The 27,321-nt window shown below is 43.3% G+C and overlaps 1 protein-coding gene across 1 annotated transcript; it reads left to right on the forward strand.

Annotated features, from left to right (window-relative positions):
- The first annotated feature begins 18,336 nt into the window (after nucleotides 1-18,336).
- CXCR1 (C-X-C motif chemokine receptor 1) lies at nucleotides 18,337-21,784 on the forward strand. The gene is made up of 2 exons (XM_060151297.1): nucleotides 18,337-18,352; nucleotides 20,313-21,784. The coding sequence occupies exons 1-2, from the start codon at nucleotides 18,337-18,339 to the stop codon at nucleotides 21,401-21,403; spliced, it is 1,107 nt and encodes a 368-aa protein (XP_060007280.1). The 3' UTR covers nucleotides 21,404-21,784.
- The last annotated feature ends 5,537 nt before the right edge of the window (nucleotides 21,785-27,321 follow it).

The following is a 27,321-nucleotide window of genomic DNA, read 5'->3' on the forward strand; positions in this document are numbered from 1 at the left end:
TCATACGTGGAATTGGGTGAGCTGTTTTTCCCACTTTAACGTTGTATCCTTTGTGTCAATACATAAAGGCTGTCCTTATCTTTCATAACACCTGCTTGCTATCCACCTCTGAGTCTCATACATTTATTTAACAAAAACCCTTTGATAATCATGTAGGTTGTTGCTAATTTTTCAGTACAGCTTTGCACACCTGCACCATTATTTTATTAAAATAAATTTAGAGGAGGGCAGCACATATGCACATTTCAAATTTTGATACCCATCTCCAAATTGCCCTCCAAAGGACTGTGCCAATTTAAGCTTCCATCAACAGGATGTCAGGTTGCCTGTTTCCACACACTCTTGCCAACAACCGGCTATTAGAAATCTTTTTAATCCTGTCCATCTAAGTGAAAAATGAATCTCGTTTTAATTTGCTTGGATGTAGTTATTAGTGAGGTTTGACATCTTGAATATGAATTTTGGCCATTAACAAGTCTTCTTTTATGGAGTGCTTCTTTGTGCCTTTTCTTTTCTATTTGGCTTGTAATTTTCTTAGTTATTTCTAAATAATCCATAATTTAATAATACCACTCTTTCTCCAGCATGTTGCAAATTTTTTTTTCCATTTTGTTATTCGTCTTTTAGCTATGCTGTTGATTTGCCTTGCTATACAGAGATTTTTCATTTTCACATCAATTTTCTCAATTTTTTAAAAAAATGGTCTTTGTCACTGGCATAGTACTAAGAAAGCTGATTGTCTCATCAAAATTATTGAAAAATTCTTCTGTTTTCTCTATTAGTTTGTCGTTTATCATTTTTTAGTTAAACTTTTATCTGTTTCTGCTTATTTTTAATGACAAGAGCAATATATGAGTACATCCTAGTCACTTCCTTAGAAGTGATCACTGCTATTCGATCAAGGTCTGTGGTTTCAAACTCTTATATGTTCATATGAAGATACACACACATATTCAATATAAATGGCATCATTCTATATGTGTTATTTATAACTTGTTTTTTCATTGAACAGTGTTTAAATATTTCCTTGTCAGTACCTATGGATTGATTTCTTTCCTTTCTAACTGCTGAATGATAGTTTATTGTATGAATGTACCATAAATTGTGGTTTTTATAAAATATTTGTCTGCAATTCACCTGAATTTGTGTGTGTGTTGTGTAGAGTGAGAGATATAACTTAATTTTTCCCAATAATTTTCCAACTATCTTAATACCATGTGTTGAATAACCCATCTTTCCTCTACTGACTTGAAATGTTACTTTATAGTTGAGTGAACACTAGATTGACAATGTTGGGAGATGGGCATAGCAAAGTGCTCAGGAGAATATGAAGGCTTTCCTCTTCTGCTGTACCAGCTGTACTAGCTGGCCTGGCATTCTTGTTTCTCCCCTGGCCATGTAGCTTGCTCTGAACAGACATGAAGGGCTGACCAATATTCCCTAGTTGTTTTATACCCATGTACAGAGAAATCTTAGCTTTGAAATGGGGCCATTTCTCCTTCTCCTTCACCATCATCATCATCCTGTATAAGGTGGTGGTAGACCTGCCAACTATTTCCGTCTCCCCTGAGTTACTTGAGGTGTGTACGGCCTTATGCACCATGTGACTCAGGGGAAGATCCTCATCTATAACATTCCCTCCTGGAAATCTGGAACAGGAATATCTAGTCATCTGGCTTTGCTTTCGCAAAGTGCTCCACTGGTAAAAACGAGATGATTTGGGGTGGTACATAGTGAATCTGTTTTAATTTAATTTAATTATAATTTAAAAATTATTATTCTTTTTTACTTACATTGTAAAGGATACAAATGAACAGCCAGATGAACAGGCAAGGTCTAGAAGTGTCCTGAGAGCAGGATCTTCCCTGTGGAGATGGGATGTACCACCCTCGTGGCCGGTAAATGTACTCAGCAATCCAGAAACTGTTTTAATTTTAATCGTTACATTTATTTATTTATTTTATTCTAATGGGTATTTAAAAAAAATGACACACACGAGAGCACAAGGCTTAAAATAGGTATTTAATTTAACACAAGTGAATAAATGTAAAGAACACTGTATTTGAGTGGACATGGCAAAATGCTACAGAAGGTTTGAGGATGATTGAAGTTTGGAAAATCCCAAATTAGATGGCAGTATTATCAGTCAAGAGTGCCCTCAGGGGAATTCCCTGGTGGTCCAGTGGTTAGGACTCTGGGCTTTCACTGCTGAGGGTAAGGTTCGATCCTTGGGTGGGGAACTAAGATCCCACAAGCTGTGCGGTGGCCAAAAAAAAAAAAAAAAGGAGTGCCCTCAGATGCAAGTAACAAAAACCTAACTCATGGTGGCTTAAAAGCATGGAGGTGAGGTTTTAAAAAGAAGTTGGTTTTTGTCTTTGTTTTTTGGGTTTTGTTATTTTACACATAATTTCCACTTGGACAATGTTGGTTCAGGGGCTCGATGATGTCTGAGGGTGAAAGACCTCTCTGTGATTCTTTTGGCCTTTTCCTCATGGTCCCATGATGGCTGCTGCTGCTCTGGCTATCACAACCAAAAGGAAGAAAAAGGAAGAGGTGGCACAAAGCAGTGCCTTGCCTTTTGTCAGGAAAAGCAAGAGCTTTCCCAGAGTTCCCAGCAGTCTTCTCCTTAAGCCTCATTTGCCAGAACCGTATAAATGGCCACTGCCATTTGAACTTCCACTGCCAAAGTGGACTGTTGTAATTGGCTTAGACCATCCTCATCAAACCGAGGTCCTCTTAGTGAGGAAGGAATGGGAACGGGTTGTGGGTAGACAACTGCAGTGTCTGCCATGTGGGGATGTGTGGACCTGCAGAGAGAAGCAGACATGGGACACCATCTGCCCCAAAGAGATGCTACTGTGGAACGAATGTCAGACTCTCAGCTCCAATCCCTAAATGACCAACTGTACTTCATTTCCTGTTCTTGCAAGTTGGCAAGATTGCCTGTTGTATCATTTCCATAAACCATCTTTGACTTGAGCTAGTGAGAGTGGGTTTTTATTCATTATAGCCCCAAGCAGTTTTTTTTTTATTTTACTGAAGTATAGTTAATTTACAATGTTGTGTTAGTTTCAAGTGTACAGCAAACTGACTCAGTTTTATATATATATATAGTTTTCTTTTCTATTATAGGTTATTACAAGATATTGAATATAGTTCCCCATGCTCCAAGCAGAGTTTTTGACATGTGTTAAAGTGTGTTTTCTCGTTTGTTCTTTACAGCAGTTACTAGAATCCTTATTTTACACAAGAGGAAAAAGAAGCTCTGAAGTTAACTTGCTCAACTTCATGTGACTTTAACAGGTTTTCTGACAACTAATATATTCTTTATGCCATCTCTGTATTTTTTAGAGGACCATCTTTAAAGGCGAAGTGTTTATTCCTTAAATAGCATCAAGAGGACAAAGGAATAAGTACGTGAGAGAGGGAGTTTCCTTGGGGGCTGGTCAATGTCACCCATCAGCTCTGTCCCTGGCTTAAATCAAAAGGCAGAAGGCAGCCTAACTCTGTCACGCATCTGGGTTTCAGAGACCTAGGGAATGTTTAGTTTTCTGCTTGTCTATTTCCAAACTTCATGCATGTAATTTATTGTCCTGATTACAGTTTAACGTGGTTAGAGGATGTGAGACATCCAAGTTACAGATCTGTGTGAGAAGCACAAGAGAAATCAAATGCATTTGGGAGCTGTGGTCTTCCTCCCTTCTCACACCAGAGTCGCTCCGTGGGTGACCTCAACCAGCCGTGATTTTAACCACCACCGAGACAGTGCTGACTCTCAAGATCTTGATTCATCCTGGTCCGGTGGAAATCATTACCTCCTCTCCCTAAACTTGATGTTTTTCTTGCATTCCCTATCTTGGCAAATGGTAGAGCCATCTACACAGTCATGCCAGGACGTCATCTCCCCCACATGCAAACCCTTGCCACATTATGTAGATTCTTTCCTCTAAATCACGCTGTAATACGCCCCTTCTTTCCTTCCCCAAATGCTTCAGTTCAGCCCTTCATTCCCTTTCAGAGGATGGTGGCTGCCATCTCCTGGATTTGGTGATTTCCAAGTTCGTTGGAAAACCTGGGGCACTTGCTAATCATCTAGATTCCCAGGCCCTTCTCCTAGACTCTGAGTCAATAGGCCCGGGGTAGGGCCCTGGAATCTGTATGCTTAACAAGCGTCCCAGGGAATTTTTCCAAGCAATGGGCAGCACTGATACCTCACTGGTCTCCCTGCCTCAGTTCTCTCCCTTGTCAATCTAGCCCTGCTCTGCTGCAGAAGTATCTTCCTAAAATGTACCAGAGGCTTTTTTTTTTTGTGCTGCACAAAACTCAGCCTCTGTAACTTTATAAACAGGGTGTGATTTAGTCACTACCTCCCTCTCCAGTCTCATTTCCTGCCTTCCCTGGACTTTAATAATACAAATTGTTCATCAGATTTGAGGATCCCATTGCCTTTTCACTGCTCAATGCCTTTGCCTATGTTGTTCTTTCTGCCTGGACAGTCCACCTTCCCCAGGTCTACCTGGAAAACTCCTATCCATCCTGCAAGATCCAACTCAAGTGTTCCCTCTTCCCTGAAGCTTTCCTTGCCCCCTTTGGAGCTTGAGCATATGCTTATTATTGCAGCTGCCTCACTGAAGTCTCTGTGGCAGAGTCTCTGCTTAGCCCACAGGTACAGGTAGTATTTGTAGTTGTTGCAGGTGCTCGTTAAACAGCTACTGAATAGATAGCTTTTTCTCTGTGAGAGGAAATTTAGTGAAAGCAAATAGGGCAATTTCCCAGAAAATAGTATTCCCACTCTTTCCCCTGTGAGTCTAAACTCTATAGAGTTTCTTACTGTGAAAAGCAGTCCTTATTCTATCTGTTTACATTTGCAAATTCAATACGTTAAACTGTGTAATAACAGTCAACATTTACCTGGTGCCCATTGTGTGCTAGAAATTTTGCATTCACCACTTCACTTATCCTACAGATGAAAAAACTGAGGCTCACAGGTGAATTAATTTGCCCAGGATCACAAAATTGGTAAGTGCCAGGATTGGTACAATGCTATTCTGCCTCTTTCAGAGATTTATATAATAACCACTAGGATATGCCATATGTGTTTAGGATAAAACATCCCTGTATTGAGGGGTGCAGGTAATGTAAGTGAGTGAAGCAGTGTGGGCATGAGGCAATAAGGAGGGGTGTGGAGTGTGGCAAACCGGAGGGTGTACACTCTGCTTCAAGGAGGTAGCCAAGACTTAGTGCCAGCTGATCTGTCTCCCCAGCATTTTTGTGAAAAATTTCTAACATGTAGCAAAGCTGAAAGAATTTTACAGTGTATGCCTATCTACCTAGTACCTAGATTCTACTATGAACATTTTACTTGCTTTATCTCATATCTATCCATTTATTCATTAATCAATTTTATTTTTTTCTACTGTAAATATTTCAAAGTAAATTGCACGCACATCTCCCTATATACACCAGTATGTACATTAACTAGAGATCAATATTTGTTTTTAGTTTTAGATATAAAATTTATGTACAGTGAAATGCACAGAACTTCAGTGTATATTCACTAAGTTTTGACAAATAACGTGCTCTTGTCATCTAAATTTCCATTGAGAAATATCCCCCAATCTAGAAAACATCACCATCATTCCCAAAATAGCCTCACGTTCCTCCTAAGTTTGTCTCTGCTTCCATCCCCCTAAAGTAACAACTGTTTTGATTATTTTTCTTTCATAAATTAGTGTTGCCTGTTCTAGAACTTTATAAAAGCAGAATCATACAGTATATACTCTTTTGTGTAAGACTTCTTTCACTCAGCATAAAGTTTTAAAGATACATCCATGTTGTTGAGTGTATCAGCAGCTCTTTCCTTTCTGTTGCTGAGAAGTATTCCATTGTATTTGACTTATGAACATACCACAGTTTGTTTATCCATCTTCCTATGCATGGACACCTGGGCTGTTTCTAGTTTTTGGCTATTATGAATAAAGCTATTAATATTTTTGCACAGATATGTTTGTGGGCATGTATTTCCACTTCTCTGGGTATATTCTTAGGAGTGGAATTTCTGGGTCATAGAGGAGGAGTATGTTTACTTTTATAAAAAAACTGCCAGACCTTTTACCAAAGTGGTTGCACCATTTTACATTCCCATCAACAATGTATGAGAATTCCAGTTGCTCCACATCCTCACCATCACTTGATTTAAACATTTAAACATTTAAACATTTTCATTTAAACATTTTTTTGAGTCATTCTGGTGATTACATAGTGGTATTTCCATTGTGGTTATAATCTGCATTTCCCTGATGGCCAATGATGTTGAACACTTTTCATGTATATATTACTCATTTGTATATTGTCTTTTGTGAAGTATCTGTTCCAATCTTTTGCCCATTTTGGGGAGAGTTGCTTGTGTTTTATTATTTTTGGAATTGTTTGTATATCCTCGATGCCAGTCACATACATGTTTTGCAATTATTTTCTCCCAGCTTGTGGCTTGTTTAATACTTTTTACAATGGTGTCTCTTTTGATGAACATAAACTTAAAATTTTGACAAAGTCTCATTCACCAAAAAAATTTTAAAGGTTATTGCTTTCTTTGATTTGTAAAAAATAGTTTGCTTACGCCCAAGTCATGATATTCATCTACATTTTTCTCTAAAAGCTTTGCAGTTTTAGCTTTTACATCTAGACCTAGGATTCATCTCAACATAATATTTGTGTATAATGTAGGGGTCAAAGTTCATATTTTTCCATATCTAGTTATTCCACCACCATTTTATGGATGAAATTTTCCTTTCCCCACTTGATTGCTTTGACACTTTTGTTGAAAATCAAGTGATGGTGTGAGTGTGGTTCTCCTTCTAGGATCTCCTTTATGTACCAACTTTAGCTGATTTTTGCCATGGGCTCAGTATTGTCCCATCTTCCAAATTTTAGAAGAGAGGATAGAAATCCAGATTTCTTTTAATGTGAAAAAGTTTAAATTTTAATAGGTTGAAAATCAATTCTAATTTAAATGAACAAACAAAGAAACCAAACCTGTGTAGCCAAGGAAACTCATCTGCCGGCTGATCGGGTCTGTGGCATGGAGACTAGGAGAGGTAATTTCAGCAGGAAGCTGGTTATACTATCTATGTTCAAGTATAAATCAAGGGCCTTATTTCGTTTTTTCTTTGAGGTTGAAGAATATATTTTGAATAAATCAAGGAAGTACAAGTTTGTGCGACTATTATTTCACTAAGATAATTATCTATTATTATAATACTTAAAGTTTAAATATAGAAATATGTTATTACAGAATTTGTATATCAACATACTCATTTAATTTTCTGAAAATTTTCCTTCAAATATGTTAAAAAATTTTTTTTTTAAATTGAAGTATAGTTGATTTAAGGGCCCTATTTCAAGGGAAAGAAAGTGGGAATGTTGCCAGGGAAAGTAGGTGGGTTTCCATAGTCCAGGAGAGTCTATGAGAATTCACTGCCAGGGCGAGTTTAAAACCCAGAGCCTGAAACAACAAGGTCCTACTGTATAGCACAGAGAACCATATTCAGTATCCTATGATAAACCATAATGGAAAAGAATATTATGTATAACTGAGTCAGTTGCTGTACAGCAGAAATTAACAGAACATTGTAAACAATAAACATTGTACTTCAATTAAAAAAAAGTCAAAAAAAAAAAAAGCCCCAGGGCCTGAGGTTTCTTTGGTGCCTAGGAGAGTGGGGAAGGACAGCAGCGGAGCTATTTGGAATTGCATCTAGCAACAATACAGAGAGAGGGCCTAGTGGGAGACAAGAGAGTCCAGGACATCCTTGGTTGCAATGGAGGGGAGAGTGTAAGCAGCTAGACAGACCAGTGACAGGAGAGGGACAAGGACCAAGAGAGTCCAGGGTGAGCTGACTTGGAGTTAAGGGTCTGGAGTGATGGGAACTAAGAGAAGTGACAGGCCTCTAGGCCCAGGCCCAGGAAGATGCTTCCTGGAGTTGGCTGAGGCCTCTTCGGCTCACTGGGTGGAAGGTGAGGCAGCAGCCCGAAGACATACAAGTGTGGATGCCAGAGCTTCAAGGATAGCTCCCAGCAGCACGACATACTTCCCACCCCCATGGTTAAGTTACTGGCTTTTAACATGTTAAGATTATATTTCACACTTAAAACTTAGAACAGGAACCATGTCACATGTTTCAAAAATAAAAAAAAATTAAAAGCTATTGATGAAAAGTCTTCTTCCACCTGCCTTCCATCTGCCCAGTTCCCATCTCCAACCCCTCCACCCCCAGGTAAACGTTTGTGCTGTTTATCTGTATTGCAACCAAGGATGCTACTTTGGCTGCCCCGTCTGTCAGACAAAATGTTGATTATGCTGATTGAGCCACACAGAGTAGAGCTTAGTGCAGCTGGCAGCATATAAGAGAACATGAGCAAGTCTGCATTAAAGACAGAAGTTTGGGGCTTCCCTGGTGGTGCAGTGGTTGAGAGTCCATCTGCCGATGCAGGGGACATGGGTTCGTGCCCTGGTCTGGGAAGATCCCACATGCCGCAGAGCGGCTAGGCCCGTGAGCCATGGCTGCTGAGCCTGCGCGTCCGGAGCCTGTGCTCTGCAATGGGAGAGGCCACAACAGTGAGAGGCCCTCATACCACAAAAAAAAAAAAAAAAAAAAAAAAATTCTTGTTTTTTGGAAGAAAATCCAAGATGGCTGTAACGGAGATCAATCACTTCCTGTGATTACATTTTAGTAGAATTAGAAAAAAGTAACAAAAGTTGGAGTAAACCAGGTCTTTCCCCAGACACTGAATCTGCCAGGGCCATCAAAATTCATGTGTTGAAGTCCTAACCTCCAATGTGATGGTATTTTGTGGTGCTGGTGGGGTCTTTGGGACGCAACTAGGTTTAGATGAAGTCATGAGGGTGAGGGCTCCCCTCCCCGCCTCAAGTGATGGGATTAGTCTCCTTATAAGAGGAGGAAGAGGCCAGAGCTCTTTCTTTTTCTGCACAGAAGGTGGTGGTCTGCAAGCCAGGAAGAGAGCTCTCACCAAGAACCCTACCAGGACTTTGTCTCACAAACTGTGAGAAATAAATATCTGTTGTTTAAGCCACTGAATCCACAGTATTTTGTGATGGCAGCCCCAGCTGACTAAGACAATTTTGGAATTTTGGAGAACCAAAAAGTGAGCTATGAAAAGATTTTCAGTTGTCTGAAATAATACCTTTTAATTGCTTTGCCAAGTGTGTCCAAACGTGCTGTGTTTAAAAGTGTGGGTTCACACAAAGAGGCTGAGAACCGCTGGTCTGGAGGAAGGGTCTGCGGAGGAAGGGGGATGGCCACAGGGACAGCTATTCATGAAGCCTGTGACAAGTTTGTGAGATACGACCTAACGGGTGGTAAACTTCACCTGCTCATCTCAAGCTGCGCTCACGCTCTGGCAATTGCTAAACTCTCATCTGGGAGGACGTTAAGGGGAGAATGAATGTATGCGAAAAGGTTTGCAGACCTTAAAAGGTGGTGTTACGTTCTAGACATTGGCTGCCTAATCCAACTTCTAGCGGGTAGAGGGTATTTCCACGTGGATTATTTCACTGCCCGCCCCTTCCCTCGCCTGCCTGCGGGCCCCCTCGCCGTGTTTGGTTTGAATTGAAGGTAATGCTGCCCTCTTCTGGATTTATCTTGAAACTACAGTTCCTGGCCACCAGTAGTAGATTTTTTTTCCCCCACTCTTGCTAGATCTCAGGTGCTGTCAGCATCGCTAGGGGTCTCATGCTGTCCAAAGCCATGGTGGGGTCCACTTTCCCTCCAGGGTAATTTCCCAGAGGCCAGATGCGAGATAAACAGAAGGCAAGCCACTCGTGGGTCTCCCAGTGTCTAGAAATATAATCCATCTTTCTTTCCTTTTCTTTCGTCAACAACTTTTTATGGCACCCTAATTGCCAAGCTGTCTCATAGGCACTTGAGATACAGTGATAAAAATAGGTAAGGATCACTGCCCCCGTGACGCTTATGTTCTAGAGAGGAGACAGACAATAAACAATAGAGCCTATAGTAAACAAGTAGATTATATAGTATGTTAGAAAGTGTTAAGTGCTGTGGGGGAGAAACGTGCAAAATAAAGCGGGGTTAGGGACACCCAGCAATGGTGATGCAACTGTAAATAGGTGGACAGGCTGGGCCCCATTGAGAAGGTAGCATCTGAGCAAACACTTGGAGGAGGCGAGGGAATTACCCGCAGGAGCATCTACAGAAGGACATTACCAGAAGCATGAACTGCAGAGGCAATGCCCTAAGGCAGGAGCAAAGCCAGCAGGCCAATGTGGCTGGAGCAGAGCTCTAAGGGAAAAAAGAGGATACGATTAGAGAGTACTATGGACTGAATTGTGTCCCTTATCCTCAAATTCATATGTTGAAGCCCTAACATCCACTACATCAAAATGGACCTTATTAAAAATCCGCCTGCCAATGCAGGGGACACAGGTTCGAGCCCTGGTCTGGGAAGATCCCACATGCCGCGGAGCAGCTAAACCCGTGCGCCACAACTACTGAAGCCTGTGCGCCTAGAGCCCATGCTCGGCAACAAGAGAAGCCACCACAGTGAGAAGCCCATGCAACGAAGGGTAGCCCGGCTCGCTGCAACTAGAGAGAGCCCGTGCACAGCAACGAAGACCCAACATAACCAAAAATAAAAAAATAAAATAAATAAATTTTAAATTAAAAAAAAATGGGACCTTATTTGGAAATAGGGTCCTTGCAGATTAATTAATTAAGATGAGGTCATCAGAGGGGGCCCTAATCCAACATAATTGTTGTCCTATCAAAAGGGGAAATTTGGACACAAACACATGCACACAAGGAGAACAGCATGTGAAGATGAAGGCAGAGACTGTAGCGATGTTCCCACAATAAAGGAACGCCAGAGCTTGTTAGCAAACCACCAGAAGCTCGGGAACAGGCCTGGAACAGATTCTCCCTCGCAGCCCTTGGAAGGAACCAATCCTATTGACACCCTGATCTTGGGCTTCCAGCTTCCAGAACTGTGAGAAAATACTTTTCTGTTGTTTAAGCCACCCGGTTTGTGGCCCAGAGTGCAGGGGGTGGAGGAGTGATGGAGAAAGCCTTAAAGGCTATTTAAGGACTTTCACTTTTATCAAATTCACTTTTTTTCATGATTAAGTGGGCTATATCACCCCCAATGCAAGCATTACTCAATGTTAGAAAACCATAATATAATTCATACGCTGATATATCTAAGAAGAAGAAGAAAAACCCCATATGACTATCTTGATAGGCCTTTGACAAAATTCAGTACCTATTCCTGATTTAAAAAATAAAGCTCTGGGACTTCCCTGGTGGTGCAGTGGTTAAGAATATGCCTGCCAATGCAGGGGACATGGGTTCGAGCCCTGGTCCGGGAAGATCCCACATGCCACGGAGCAACTAAGCCCATGCACCACAACTACTGAGCCCGCGTGCCACAACTACTGAAGCCCACATGCCATAATTCCTGAAGCCCACGCACCTAGAGCCTGTGCTCCACAGCAAGAGAAGCCACCACAATAAGCCTGCACACCGCAACAAAGAGTAGCCCCTGCTCGCCGCAACTAGAGAAAAGCCCGCGGCAGCAATGAAGACCCAATGCAGCCAGAAAAAACACAAAAGTTAAAAAAAAAAAAAGTCATTAAAACAAAATAGGTAACAACGTTAATAGCAAGTATTAACTAAACTCCAGATTTTATCTGGATTTTTCTAGATTTTCCATTATCTCCTCTTTCTGTACCAAGATCCAATCCAGGGTTCCCCATGGCATTCAGTTGGTATGGCTTCCCAATCTCCTTGGTCTGTGATAGTTTTGCTTAGTCTTTCCTTGCTTTTCATGACCTTGACAGAGTCGAGGAGTGCTGGCCAGGTATTGTGTAGAATATGCCCCAATCTGGGCATGTCTGATGTTTTCCTCATGATTAGACGGGGTGATGGGTTTTTGGAGAGACTATCAATGGAGGTGAGGTGCCCTTCTCTTCACATCGTCTCGAGGGTACGTGAGACCCACACAGCATCCCTGGTAGCATCAGCCTTCCTCACTTGGTGAATGAAGGCAGTGTTTGTCTGGTTTCTCCACTGTGCAGTTACTTAAAATGCACTTAAGAAAATGAAAGCAGTAAAATTCATCCTTTGGAGACGTTGGAGGGTAGTAAGAAGGCATGACACGATCTGACTTAAAACAAACAGATTACTCTGGCTGGTGTGACGAGAACAGACTGTAGGAGAGAAGGGGCAGACGCAGGGGAGACTGGGAGGTCACCTTAGCGATTTAGGTGAGAAGGGATGGTGGCAGGGGCCAGGGCAATAGCAGTAGAGGAGATCAGAAAGTAGGAGTTGGAATTTATTTTGGTAGAGGTAGCAGAATTTTCTGGTAGATTGAATGTTGGGTGTAAGAGATAAAGACGTGTCAATGATGAGTCCACGAATTCTGGCCTGAGCTGTTGGAAGGATGGAGTTGCCATCACCTGAACTCAGGTAAAAAGTCCCGTCTGCCGTTTATCTCTTCTCCACTCCTTCAATATTTCACCCACCTAAGAAATGTTTATTTGGTGTCTGGGCTGGTTGTATAATTTGCAGGACCCAATGTAAAGTGATAATGCAGGGTCCCTTGTTCAAAAAGCAGGAAAAAGCTTATTTCTTTCTTCCATGGTCTTTCTCTCAAGGGGACAGACTGGGGAATTCCCCGGTGGTTCAGTGGTTAGGACTCCACGCTTCCACTGCAGGGGGTCGGGATTTGATCCCTGGTCGGGGAACTAAGATCCCACAAGCTGCATGGTATGCCCCCCTCCAAAGAAAAGGAGCACAGAGTGTTTTTTATTTTCTATCTAATGTTGCACTCCTGAGGCTTGGGGTATTTGGGGGTGGGGGGAGTGGGAGGCCGAGCCCCTTGTCCCAGGGAGGCAACAAGAGGTGGGACTGCACTAGAGCAGAGCTCTAAGCCCCTGTGCGTGTTCCATTGCCCCATCAGACCTCAATTACAAAACACAAATTCCAAGATAAAATCATAATTTTGTCTGGCCACAGAGCATTACACCCCAAGCGCAAGGCTCTTCCGAGCATGGGACCCTGTACTACTGCACAATCACACGCCCACTCCCTGTTTGGCATCTACTAGTATGTGTCACACACTTTGCTGGGCACTACGGGTGCAAAATAGAATCCTTTACAGAGGGGCAAGGAGGAAAGGACGAGGTGCTTTATTCATCACTGCTCTGTGTCAGAGTCTTGCCTATTCCCAGTTTGGTGGGAGAAAGAGTCCTAGAAATGAGTGTATTCCAGTCTGAAAAGCACAATAGTAGAGAATGGGGTGGGTGGTACTGGGCCCCGAGGTGAAGGAGACTGTAGGGGACTGAAGGGTTGAGAAGTTAGGAGGAGGCTGAGTCTTGGACATCTGATCACCAACCTCGCTGGACAGCCAAATCTGAGGGAGGAGAAGGAAGATGACCATCAGAATGTTATTTATTTACTTTTGAATGAAAATGGCTGAATACATTTTTTTTTCTGATTGCAAAATTAATGCTCATTTTAGAAATTGGGCCACATCAAAGGATATAAGCAAGAAAGCAAATATCCATAATCCCAACACCCAAAGATAACCACTGTTGACATTTCGACTCTTATTTTCTGCCTGTGCACATACATCCATACATTTAGTACAAAATGTTATCATCCTGTACATTCTGCTTCTATTATAGATACCTTTCCACAGCACTAAGAGTAGCTATACATTATTGTGTTTAATAGAAACATAGTGCTCCATTTTACAGATCTACTATAATTTGTAAAAAAAAGTTTTTTGAAGGGCATTGAAATATTTCCAAATTTTATTATTATAAACAACTCCGAGATAAACTTTATCCTCCCGCTTCCTCCCTGTTCCTACTTCTTTCCTTCTTTCCTTCCCTCACGTAAGTGGGATTGCAGGGTCAGAGGGTTTGCATTGTTTAGTGAGTCTGATACGTATTCACCCAACAGGACTGTATATAGACAGTTAAAAGTCATGAAACATTTATTATCTGCTGGATACTATACTAAGCACTTTAATTTACTCAACGATCCTCATACCAACCCTATGAGCTGGCTCCTTCTTTTAGTCTCATTTTACAGAGGAGAAAACTGAGGCACAGAGTGGGTATCTAGCTTCCCAATGCACACAACTGGCCAGAGACAGAGCTGGGATTTGCACCGAGGTGATTTGGTTCTAGAACCTGTGATCTTACCCCATTTCATCATCACATAGCTCCATGAGGCAAGTATCCCCATTAAAAAAAAGAATTTATTTATCTGGTTGGTTGCACCAGGTCTTAGTTGCGGCAGGGGGGCTCCATACTTGTGGCATGCGAACTCTTAGTTGTGGCATTTGGGATCTAGTTTCCTGACCAGGGATCAAACTCGGGCCCCCTCCATTGGGAGCACGGAGTCTTATTCACTGTGCTACCAGGGAAGTCCCAAGTATCCCCATTTTTATGGATAAGGATTTTTTTTTTTTTTTTTTTGCGGTACGCGGGCCTCTCACTGCTGTGGCCTCTCCTGTTGTGGAGCACAGGCTCCGGACGCGCAGGCTCAGCGGCCATGGCTCATGGGCCCAGCCGCTCCACGGCATGTGGGATCTTCCCGGACCAGGGCACGAACCTGTGTCCCCTGCATTGGCAGGCGGACTCTCAACCACTGCGCCACCAGGGAAGCCCAGATAAGTATATTTCGATACATGCTAAGAAACGTGTCCAAGGTCAAAAACTGTTAAAGGAAAGCCGACGTTTGAATCGTGGTCTGTCTTCCTCCAAAGCAGGGGTTTCTGGGTCCCTCGTGAGGATTTCTGAGTTCATTCAGGAGAGTGTCCTCAGCTGGGGTCTCACCTGCTCACTCTCCAAGGTTCCTCTCTGGCTTCCACCAGAGGCTGGCAACCAGGGCTGGGAGGTCTGCACCCCCAGGACACACCCCTGTCAAGTCCTGCCGTTACCTGACTGTCTGCCTGGACCCAGTGTCACACTGACATTCCTTCCCCTCTCCTCTCATCCTAGATCACTGTCGGGTTCCAGGACTCTCTCAATTGGCCACAGTTTTGGTTGCGTGTACCAGACAACTCCATTTGAACTGGGCTTAACAACAAAGACAATTTATTGCTTCATGTAACTGAAAAGTACACAGAGAAGAAGTCCTCTGGGCATGGTATGTTCAGGGCCCTGGCTCTGTTTTTCTGTGATTATCTCTGATCTGTCCTCCTCCACGTGTTAGTTTTTGTCTCTGGATTGGTTTGCCATTTATGGTAGCAAAATGATTTGCAGCAGCAACAAGACTACATACTTGCTTTTCCACAGTCATTAAACAACCATCCTGAACTTGGCTCTGAGTGGGATCATCTTAGGTCACATACTTGCCCTTGAACCTGTCACTATGGCAACAGGGACCATCACCGGGGAGAGGGGTGAACCTTCTCCTCCACCTCCCTTGCCTCTACTTTGGTCCCCAGGTCCAAGTGGATTATTCTGCAGGGATGAGAAGAGATGCTGATGCTGGCATCAAAGCTGACAAAGGGACGAAATAGATATCCTTACAGCTATATTGTGCTGTTCACATGGTCTTGCATAGAAGCTGCCATTTCTAAAAGAGAATGGCAAGAACAGGCCTCTGCATTTTGCCAGAGGACTGGCATTTGGGCTGCACATGTCACAACAATCTTTGTGGCACTGGATGTTCTGCACAGAATGGAAAAATGCTCTCCCATTAGGAACATTATAGATCCATTTAAGAGGGAGCCGTTATAAGTGGAAAGTGACGTACGGAAGATACGTTGGGTGGGCGAACTTGCTGGAACATTTTCAAGTGGGTAAAATTTTATTCCAAGCACATCTGTATGTGCCTTTCCCCCTCCTTCAGTGAAATGCTCTTTCCCACTATGAAGGGAAAGATTCTTTTCAACTCTTGTCCTCCAGATCGTCTTCCCACTGGAGACCTAAGTTAGCACTATTGCCACTCCCATGCTCATCCAGAGGGGTTGCTTCCCTTTTACTCCTCGGGTTTGAGGGAGTACCAGACCCTTCCCTAGGACCCCAGTGATTAGTTGAAATAGACTCGAACGCTGAACCAACTTGACTGAGGGCCTGGGAAAGCAGAAGGGAATTTTACACGAAGAGGAGCTTAAAACCAGGTATTAGATCAGGCTGCTCTCTCCCTGGTCTTTCTCAATGGGTCTCTTCCTTGCAAAGACTTCCGTGTCCAGTGACTGCTGCCCCCTCGTGGCAAATACTCTCTCAGCTTGCATTGAGTGTGTATAGGCTTTTGCAGTACACAACTTGGGCAGTCTGTTTTCTCTTGTGTTCCCTAACTTCTGCTCCAGCAGCTACCTTTTCCTTAGATGATTAATAGGAGTAATGTCTGCTCCCTCAAGGGACTATGCCATCTTCATGTTCTTTCTAGTCTAAGCATCAGATCACAACTGGTCAACACTTGTAAAATCAAAGTGTGGGTAACCCCAGGGCAATTGTCTCCTTACACTTCCTGCTATTACTCATAAAGGATAAGAGAACCCGGGAGGAGAGCATGACTTAGTTTAAGAAATATGGGGCTTCCCTGGTGGCGCAGTGGTTGAGAGTCCGCCTGCCGATGCAGGGGACACGGGTTCGTGTCCCAGTCTGGGAAGATCCCACATGCTGCGGAGCGGCTGGGCCCGTGAGCCATGGCCGCTGAGCCTGCGCGTCCGGAGCAATGGGAGAGGCCACAACAGTGAGAGGCCCGCGTACCGCACACACACACACACACAAAAGCCTCAAATGGATGTGTAATTCAGTGAGTCCTGGCTGACTGTGGCTTAGGGGCCCCCCAGTATGACACTAGTTGCCTTAAGAAATACAATGAAATTCTCAAAATCAGTTCTGAAAATAAAGGACCTAAATTAAAAAAAAAAAAAAAAAAGAAATATGCTTGCCCGTGGCAGAATTGTAGGTACCAGTGCCATGATAAATTCAGCACTTAGGGTAGGGGCAGGATTTACGCCTGCATAGGTTAGCACCAACTCTAAACAGTAGAGGATGGTTTGGAAAGGACGGGCAGACCAGCTCGGCTGTATGGAAGCTCAGCTTTCAGGCACACCTTACATAGACTGCGTGGCTTCAAGTGATAGACACCCTGAATCATGGTGGGGATCCACGATGCATGAATCAAAGGAGATATGACTGATGTCATTTATTCTACAACCATTGAGTGAGCACTTACTGTTTCCTGGCAGAAAATTGGAGAGGGTTTCTGGCAGCCCACGGTCTAGTGGGACAGGCTGACTTGTAAACACATCATTACAGAATGATAGGCTTCATGTTATAGTGGAGAAGTGACTAAAGTACCAGAGGTAAAGCTAAGGGACAGACATTAGCTGCTGCGAGCAGCTGAGGCAGGTTCCCAGAGATGCCATCCATCATTACTGAGAATCGGGAGAATGACATGACCCCCACTCCTCCATTCACCGACTGCCTCAGCTCCGATGGTCTCCCTGGGGTCCAGCCAGATTTCCAGGAGTGGCCCCCAGCCTCAGGGCCATTCTAATCAACAATCGTGAGCTGGCAGTGGTTGTACCATGGAGCGACTGGCGGTGGAGGGGGTTTAGTTCTCCCTCCAAAGCTCCACCAACAAAGATTTTGCTTCAGCAAATGTTTCACAATTTTAAAAGATATTTGAAAACTGTTGAAAACTGTTTAGGGCGTGATTTCATGGACCAACAAGCTTTCTCCACCAAAGCTTGCCAAAGAAGTCTAGAGTTTAAGTAATTATTGTGTGCTTGCTGTCCAAACACAGGTCAAGTGCAATCTTCTACCTCCTTCCCACTGGGTTGCCCCCTAGTCCTAGTGGAGGACTCCTACAAGGCCCTCCTACTTTGAATTCATTCTGAAGTCTCTACCATGCAAAGTCAAGTCTTTTGCCCTTTATTCATGTCAGGCAAGGTGGAAGCTTGCCTGGAAATAAATGGAAGTAAATGCAAGAAAAGGAAGACAGTAAAAGTAGTCATCCACAGAGTGGAGAATTCAGATAATGGACCCTGAACTCCATCTTCATGCCTGGTTCCCCTGCTTGGACGTGTGGACCCTGGGAGTCTCTGATGCCCTGTGATCACTTGACTTAACCTGTTCTCCAAATGTAGACATGGGCATGGGCTGCCCTGTGATCACTTGACTTAACCTGTTCTCCAAATGTAGACATGGGCAGGGCTCAGGGAGGAGCTCGGCTGTGACGTGCCTTCCCTATTTCATTTTATTAATCAAGTTCTCTCTCAGTGTTAAGTCACTCTGGTCTCTGAATTCCAGGCTCTTACAGTTGGACACACATGGCCAGTGACTCAGGTAGGAAGCCACCTCTGTTTGCCAGGACTTTCTTTGGGGCAGGGTGACTTGGTTTGACTGTATTTTAGAAAATGCATCCATTTGTCTGGGACCTGTGACTTCTGCTCAGTTGACTCCCTGCCTCCTCCCTTGCGACCGTGTATTCAACCCTGTCCTTATACACGGTGACAAGGGGGCCACAGCCGTCTCATCTCCTCCTTTCATACCTCTCCTTTTTACAGGGAAGAGGATGACTTTCCCCAATCTGATGTTTATTGCTTTGCCCTAAGACTTTGTCTTCTGTGAAAATGCAGTCCTGGCAGGGGTATTAAAATGTGTGAATCGAAATGAACTCATAGAACCTCAGACTTGGAAGCATCTCAGGGATTATTTACTCTGCCTCCCTAAATTCGGATGAGAAAATGGAAATCTGTAGAGGTAAAAGGACCCATTCAAGGTCATGTAACTTATTAATGACAGAATCAGGATAGAGTGAGGACTGGATACCAGATATCCTTATTTCCAGTCTTGGTAACTTTTTATAGGTTTTCAGATTGTTCTCGGAAGAGCCCTGGGGGTTTTGTGGGAACCTCCGTAGTGGCTGTCTGGTTGGAGAGAGCGGCACAACCTCCCTCCCCAGTAGATGAGCTTTTATCTGTTTTACATATTGGGCTTCTGGTAAGATTTTGCTTCAGCAAATGTTTCACGATTTTAAAAGGTATTTGAAAACTGTTGAACGATTCTGTGGCTGTTTAGGGGGTGATTTCATGGACCAAGATGGGGGCTTCTCTTAAATGCTTACACTTCCTTTAGACAGAGGACCCAAACATTTATTGCTCCCTTAGAGAAAAGGCTTAAAATACACCTTTTTTTTTTGGCTGCGCCGCATGGCATGTGGGATCTTAGTTCCCCAGCCAGGGATTGAAGCATGGAGTCTTAACCACTGGACCGCCAGGAAAGTCCTTTAAAATACACTTTAATGCAATCCATTGCTATCATTTTCTTCCCTCAGTAGATTTTAAGAAGGTTAAACAAGAATCAGGAAGGGAATTCCCTGGCAGTCCTGTGGTTAGGACTCAGCGCTTTCACTATTGGGGCCTGGGTTCGATCCCTGGTCAGGGAACTGGGATCTCACAGGCTGCACGGCACGTAGGGGAAATAACATAGAAAGGGACATCTGAACAGATGAAGACATCTGAGGAAGGTTTGCCTCCTTCCATTTTGCCTGATTCTGACCCTCCCATGAATGTATAGGACCAAGCTGGTCCTCCCATCTGAATGCACAGACATGGCTGAGGATGGAGAAAGCCAAAGAGAGCACAGAGGCAGTATTATAGGTAGAGTCGATGCCGTGGTAGGGCCGACCAACAGCAGAGGTTTTTCCCTGTAGTCCATCTTATCCCACAGTCAAGCCTCGGAGTTATGGAAAGCTGACAACACGGTGAAGATGATCTCTAAAGCAGACAGAGATAGAGATGAAAGAAGGGATCTCCGGCTACCAAACTAGCAGAGAAGCAGAAGATATCCCAGTAACCACTATCACGCCCTTTTTAATTACTTACTTACATACTTCCTTCATTTATTGGCTGCATTGGGTCTTCATTGCTGCACAGGCTTTCTCTAGCTGTGGTTAGCAGGGGTTATTCTTCGTTGTGGTGTGCAAGCTTCTCATTGCAGTGGCTTCTCTTCTGGAAGAGCTCAGGCTCTAGGTGTGTGGGCTTCAGTAGTTGTGGCATGTGGGATCGGTAGTTGTGGCATATGGGCTCTAGAGCTCAGGCTCAGTAGTTGTGGTGCACGGGCTTAGTTGCTCTGCATCATGTGGGATCTACCTGGACCAGGGCTCGAGCCTGTGTCCCCTGCATTGGCTGGCGGATTCTTAACCACTGCGCCACCAGGGAAATCCTGTTATCACATCCTTGATGAGAGTGACTTGAATCTGAGTTACTAAATCACCTTTCCTTCCTTCTAATCTTTCAACCAGATCAAACCATGACTACCATCCTGAATGATTTATTTAATTACACTGATTTGTGGGAGTTGTTTGAGGATGAGTTTGCAAATTTCACTGGCACGCCACCCACAGAAGGACATCGTTATAGTCCCTGTAAGATGGACACTGAGACGCTCAACAAGTATGCCGTGGTCGTCATCTATGCCCTGGTCTTCCTGCTGAGCCTCCTGGGAAATTCCCTGGTGATGCTGGTCATCTTATACAGCCGGGTGGGCCGCTCTGTCACCGATGTCTACCTGCTGAACCTGGCCATGGCTGACCTGCTCTTTGCCCTGACCTTGCCTGTCTGGGCCACCTCCAAGGCAAAGGGCTGGATCTTTGGCACAGCCCTGTGCAAGGTGGTCTCACTCCTGAAGGAAGTCAACTTCTACAGTGGTATTCTACTGCTGGCCTGCATCAGCGTGGACCGCTACCTGGCCATTGTCCATGCCACACGCACGCTGACCCAGAAGCGGCACTGGGTCAGGTTCATATGTTTAGGCATCTGGGTCCTGTCCTTGATCCTGGCCCTGCCCATCTTCGCCTTCCGTAAGGCTTATCAACCACCCTATTCCAGCCCAGTCTGCTACGAGGACATGGGTGCCAATACAACGAAGTGGCGGATGGTGATGCGGGTCCTGCCCCAGACCTTTGGCTTCCTCCTGCCCCTGCTGGTCATGCTCATCTGCTACGGACTCACCCTGCGCACGCTCTTTGCGGCCCACATGGGGCAAAAGCACCGGGCCATGCGGGTCATCTTTGCTGTCGTGCTCGTCTTCCTGCTCTGCTGGCTGCCCTACAACCTGGTCCTGGTTGCAGACACCCTCATGAGGGTCCGGGTGATCGCGGAGACCTGTGAGCGCCGCAATGACATCGGCCGGGCCCTGGATGCCACCGAGATCCTGGGCTTCCTCCACAGCTGCCTCAATCCTCTCATCTACGTCTTCGTTGGCCAGAAGTTTCGCCACGGACTCCTCAGGATCATGGCCATCCATGGCCTGGTCAGCAAGGAGTTCTTGGCCAAGGACGGCAGGCCTTCCTTCGTTGGCTCTTCTTCAGGGAACACCTCTACTACCCTCTGAGACCGCACGCAGGGCTCCTCCCTTCCCTTCAGCATCCGCCCCAAGCCGCATGTCCTCTGGCTGCTCACAGCCCTGTGTCCAGGCAGCCCCCCATTGTGGTTACAGGAAGTTGCTGAGGCCACATCCTTACTAGGCCCCCAGCTATGGATTCGAAAGCCCTGGCCCCCACCTCTTATCGTAATTACCATGTCAACTGCTAGAGCTCAGTCCATCCTACCACTGAGACCACAGCACTCTGTCTTCTGGCAGACATTCTTTGAAGACACTCTTTTAAGGGATTACAAAAAGTTCCCACCATTGGGAGGCATTAGTGTCAAACACCATTGGTTGCTTCCCCAACTCTCCCTTTCCTTGCCGGCTAACGAAGTCCACCTCCCTTGAGAGAGGCTGAAAATGACAGATACTCACTTTCTAAGACTCCCTTAAACTAGAAGTGGCCATATCATTTGGTTCTGATTTATAAGACTCAAAGGCAATAGTGTGCTGGTAAACCACTTTCCTGGGAGAAAGTCTTAATGTTCTGTGGTGTAACTAGATGCTCTTACCATGGCCGATTTCAGGGGTGGTGGTGTTTAGCAACAAGCTCACAAAATCTAGATAGTGTAATAATCTGCTTCCACAAACTGGCTTCAGTGCACTCTTGCTTAAGAGGAAGTCTACTGGGGCCAGGGGACTCCTGGGATATATTCCTGATTTAAAAGACACACACACACATACATATCCTTGATTCTTGCCTGTGAATACGGTTATAGGATATGATGTGTAGAGATGAGCCAGTCACTTTGTGACAATGAGGCAAAAAGTGTGCCCAACACACTTAGGCTGGTGGAGCCAAAGGGTAAAAAGGACCTGAGAATAAAGAGCCCAGAATAAACCATAAATGGTCAAATGACTTTATTTATTTAAAAATGTGTTTGGCTGCGTTTGGTCTTCGTTGCTGCGCGTGGGCTTTTCTCTAGTTGCGGCGAGTGGGGGTTACTCTTCATTGTGATGCGCGGGCTTCTCACTGCAGTGGCTTCACTCGTTGCGGAGCATGGGCTCTAGGCGCTCGGGCTTCAGTAGTTGTGGCACATGGGCTCGGTAGTTGTGACTCACGGACTCTAGAGTGCTGGCTCAGTAGTTGTGGTGCTCGGGCTTAGTTGCTCTGCAGCATGTGGAATCTACCTGGACCAGGGCTCGAGCCCGTGTCCCCTGCATTGGCAGGCAGATTCTTAACCACTGAGCCACCAGAGAAGTCCCTGGTCATATAACTTTAAACAAAGGTGCCAAGACTATTCAATAGGGGCTTCCCTCTCCTCTCACTCCTTCCCTTAATCCCCTCTCCATCTCTCCTACTGTGTGACTCAGTGCTCACCTCCCTTCATCCTCTGCTGCCCTAAAGACAACTCCATCAGGGGTTTCAGTAAGTAAATAAGGATCCAGATCGGGTCTGGGAAAATACAAATGACTAATACACATCTGAAAAGATGCTTGGCCTCACTAGTAACCTGTGAAGTGGGAATCAAACAGCAATAAATAACTTGGAAGTGTTTTAAACAGGTCAGGGATGTAGTCAGAACTCTCTTCAAACAAATGCAACATTGTTTAGTTAGATTTTTTAATGCAGTGTGTAATTCTCTGGGTACAGCTCAAAGATTTGGATTTCAGATCTGTAAGAATGCCAAGGTGTTGGTATTGAAGTAACACAGTATATGAAAATATCAGAAACTGGTGTTCCGATCACTAGATAGGGTAAGGATTAGACATCTGTTCAAGGTTAGGGAGATGGTTCACCTTGGGGAGGAGCTCCATGTCCAGGATGGGGCTGGGATCAGGGGTGGGGTGCACCTTAGGAGAGGAGTGGGGGGTGATCAGAGATGGGAGAGAGTCAGGGATGGAACTGGGGTTAGGGATGGGGTAAACAACAAGGATTATACAGGGGACAGGGATTGGGATGTGACGGTATGTTTTGCACAATGTTTGCTGATTTTTAAAATTATTTAAAAATTATTTTTTTATATTTTGGCTGCACCATGAGGTATGCAGGATCTTAGTTCCCCAACCAGGGATAGAAACCCACACCTCCTGCAGTGGAAGTGCGGAGTCTTAACCACTGGACTGCCAGGGAAGTCCCAATGCTTGCTGATTTTAAATTTTGAAAATTTGCTTTGTGGGCTTGGTTAAAATGTTCCAGCCTCCAAGTAATAACATTGAATTATACTATTTCCCCCTACACTGTTCCCCTTCTTAGCAACCACAGCCTCTTCACCACCCCTTGCCTCCCTATCAAGTGGCCTATTCTTAGTGGTTCCAGCAAAAATATTAATGGATAATCTGTATTTTATTCCATAGGGGTTTAAGATTGCTCCTTTCCCAGCAACTTGCATTTTAATTAGGGTCTTCCAGCGGCTGAAAAGACTCATAGATGCAGATGAAATAAATCGACCGTCTCCTCTTTGGTCTAAGGGTCTTCCCAGAGATATATTCCAAGAGATAACCATGAACCAAGAAATAATGAAGAGTTCAGGCATAACTTGGAGATATTACAAGTTTGGCTCCAGACCACCACAATAAAGCGAATATAGAAATGAAGTGAATCACCTGAATTTTGTTTTTTTCGGTTTCCCAGTGCATATAAAAGTTATGTTTATACTGTAGTCTATCAACTGTGCAATCGCATTATGTCTAAAAAATGTACATATCTTAATTAAAAATACTTTATTGCTAAAAAATGCAAACCATCATCTGAGCCTTCAGTGGGTCATAATCTTTTTGCAACTGTAACAGCAAAGATCACTAGTTAGCAAATGCTGTTGGAAAAATGGCACCAATAAACTTGCTCTGGGTAAGGGTTGCCACCAACCTTCAATTTGTGAAAAACGCAGTATCTGTGAAGAGCAAAAAAGCGAAGCACGGTGAAACGAGGAGGTATGCCTGTACAGCCTTTGCTATTTCTATGCAGAGGTTGGAGAGGCCAAAGATCTCTGGGTGTGACCCAGAAAGCCAAAAGTGGCTCACAGCTGAGCCCTCACCACGACTGTTTTTATCTATCCTGGTATTCTGTTTTTAAACTCAGGATTCTTCTTCCAAGCCTGAAGGTAGAAATAAATTAAAGAATTAAAAAAATAAAAATAAGCGGAATATGTTAATGCAAACTTTCTAAATTAGTTTTTCTTTTTTATCAAAGTATTTCACCTACATTGTTTAAAAAAGTGAAATAGCTTTATAAAGCTTATAATGAAAACCAGAAGCAGCCCTCCTGCCCCACTTCCCCCAGGCAAAGGCAACAACTTTCTTCCTGTAAAATAAATTTATTTATTTATTTTTGGTTGTGTTGGGTCTTCGTTGCTGCTCTCAGGCTTTCTCTAGTTGCAGCGAGCGGGGGCTACTCTTTGTTGCGATGTGTGGGCTTCTCATTGCAGTGGGCTTCTCTTGTTGAGGAGCATGGGCGCTTGGGCTTCAGTAGATGTGGCGCGCGGGCTCAGTAGTTGTGTCTCGTGGGCTCTAGAGCGCACGCTCAGTAGTTATGGCGCATGATGGGCTTAGTTGCTCCACAGGACGTGGGATCTTCCTGGACCAGGGATCGAACCTGTGTCCCCTGCATTGGGAGGCAGATTCTTAACCACTGCGCCACCAGGGAAGTCCAAAGGCAACAAATTTCAACTCGCATAGCTGTTTCATTCAATAGAGGTCTACATATTTCTAAATATCGTGCTTATTCTGCTAGCTCTTGAGGTTTTTTTCTGAGTTTTAGATATCATCTATTGACTTTCAATTTTGGCTTATGAAGATTTAACACTCTCTCACACTCTCTCTTGCTTTTACTCCTGTCTAAGCAAACACAAATACTGCCTCTTCCTTTCTTCCAGGACATGGATAACACACTTTTTTGGTTAAATCAGCATTCAATGTTTTAGTTAAAATGACTATATAAAAAAACACTTCACAGTTGGGTGCAATGTTTACACTTCCTTTTTTTGTCCAAGTTTTGTTTTCCTTAGAATTAATGATAGGATTTGTCCATGTACTTTTCATTACATCACTCTCAAATGTCTCCCTCAATACATTCACAGTCATCAGATAATCAAGGTAATAAACATCAGATAATCTATAACTTTTTTTTCTTTCTTGGAGAGCCCTTGCCTAGAGCCCTTTATACCCCTGTTCCAATCTGGGCAGGTTACTATGCCTGCTCTTTTTTTCTAAAAAGCTTTAACTACATTTCCAGATAAATTTTAGAATCTGATTGCTAATTTCTATAAAATGTCCTGCTGGGATTTTGATCTGCATTATGTTGAATCTATAGATCAGTTTGGAAAAAGTTGACGTCTTAATAACATTCAGTCTTCCAATCCATGAGCATGGCAGCTTTCTCCAATTATTAGGTCTTTTCTATTTTGTCTTGGCTGTGTTTTGTAGTTTTCAGTACATAGATCTTGTACATATTTTGTTAGATTTATCTCTAAGTATTTTATGGTTGTTTAAATGCTATTATAAATGGTATTTAATTTTTAAAAATTTTCCAGGTTTTTCTTATTATAGAGAAATATAATTGAGTTATGCATATTGACCTTGTATTCTGGGATCTTGGTAAATTCACTTATTAGTTCCAGTAGTTTTATTTTTAAAGATTCTTTTGGATTTTGTGTGTATGCAATCATGTCACCTGAGAATAAAGACAGTCATTTCTTCCTTTTATTTATGCCTTTTATTTACTTTTCTTGCCTTATTTCACTGGCTAGGTCCTCCAGTACAATGCAGTAAGAGTTTGCCCTGTTCCTAGTCTTAGGGTAAAGCATTCAGTCTTTCTCTATTAGACATCATGTTAGCTAAAGATTTTTCATGGAGACCCTTTATCAGGTTGAGGAAGTTCCTTTCATGAGTGGGTGTTAAATCTTCCTCTTTCTTTAAGGGCATGGCCTCTGGAGCCAGACTACTGCTGCTTACATGCTTTGTGACTAAGGGCAGATCATTTAACCTCCCTCTACTACCTTGTAAAATGTGGATAATGATGATGTTCAGCTAATTCCTATGAGGATTAAATTAAATGACCACACACACACACACACACCATTTAGAAGAATGTCTATTATACCATAGGTGCTATATAAATGTGAACTATCATAATTTTGGTTTACTCCTTTATTTTGTTGTACTACTGGAATTTTCTGAGAAAAGATATATAGTGGATAACTTTTTAGAAATCCTGAATTTTCAGAAAAGGCTTTATTCTACTCTCACATGTGATTGGTATTCTGGCTGAGTATTGAATTCAAGGATAGAATTCATTGTCCTTCAGGCTTTTCTTAATTTCATTTTGCAGGCTTTTCTTAATCTCTTCTAGCTTGTAGGGTTGCTGTTGACACTTATGATGTTATTCTATTCTTAATCTATTTTATGTGACTGAATTTTCTCTTAGAAACTTTTAGGATATTCTCTTTATCTTTTCAGTATTAGAATGCAGGATGATGTGCCTTGCTGGGGGTTCTTTTCTCATTCATTTTGTTGGGCACCTGGTGAGTGCTTTTAATCTGGAAACTCAGGTTCTGTGAAATTTTCTTGTATTATTTCTTTGATATTTTCCCTCTCACATTTCCCATTCTCTTTTTTTCCCCAGGATTCCTTTTATTTGACTGTTGAACCCCCAAAGTTGATTTTCTAATATTTTTTCAATTTTTCCTGTTTTTTTAATCTTAATCTTTTCACTTTCCATGAAATTACCCTTAACTTTATTCCTCAGCTTTTTAATTGGAACTTAAAATTTCCACTATCATATTTTAAATTTCCAATAGGCTTTTTTTGTTCTCTAATGTTTCCTTTTATGGCACTTCTTTTTTGCCTCATGGATGTAATATTTCCTTTTATCTTTCTAAGAATATTATGGTTTTTGTAAAGATTTCTTTAACTCCCTTACTGTCTCTGTGTTTTTCTTTTGGTCT

The sequence above is a fragment of the Lagenorhynchus albirostris genome, chromosome 6 (assembly GCF_949774975.1).
Source record: "Lagenorhynchus albirostris chromosome 6, mLagAlb1.1, whole genome shotgun sequence".
NCBI lineage: Eukaryota > Metazoa > Chordata > Mammalia > Artiodactyla > Delphinidae > Lagenorhynchus > Lagenorhynchus albirostris.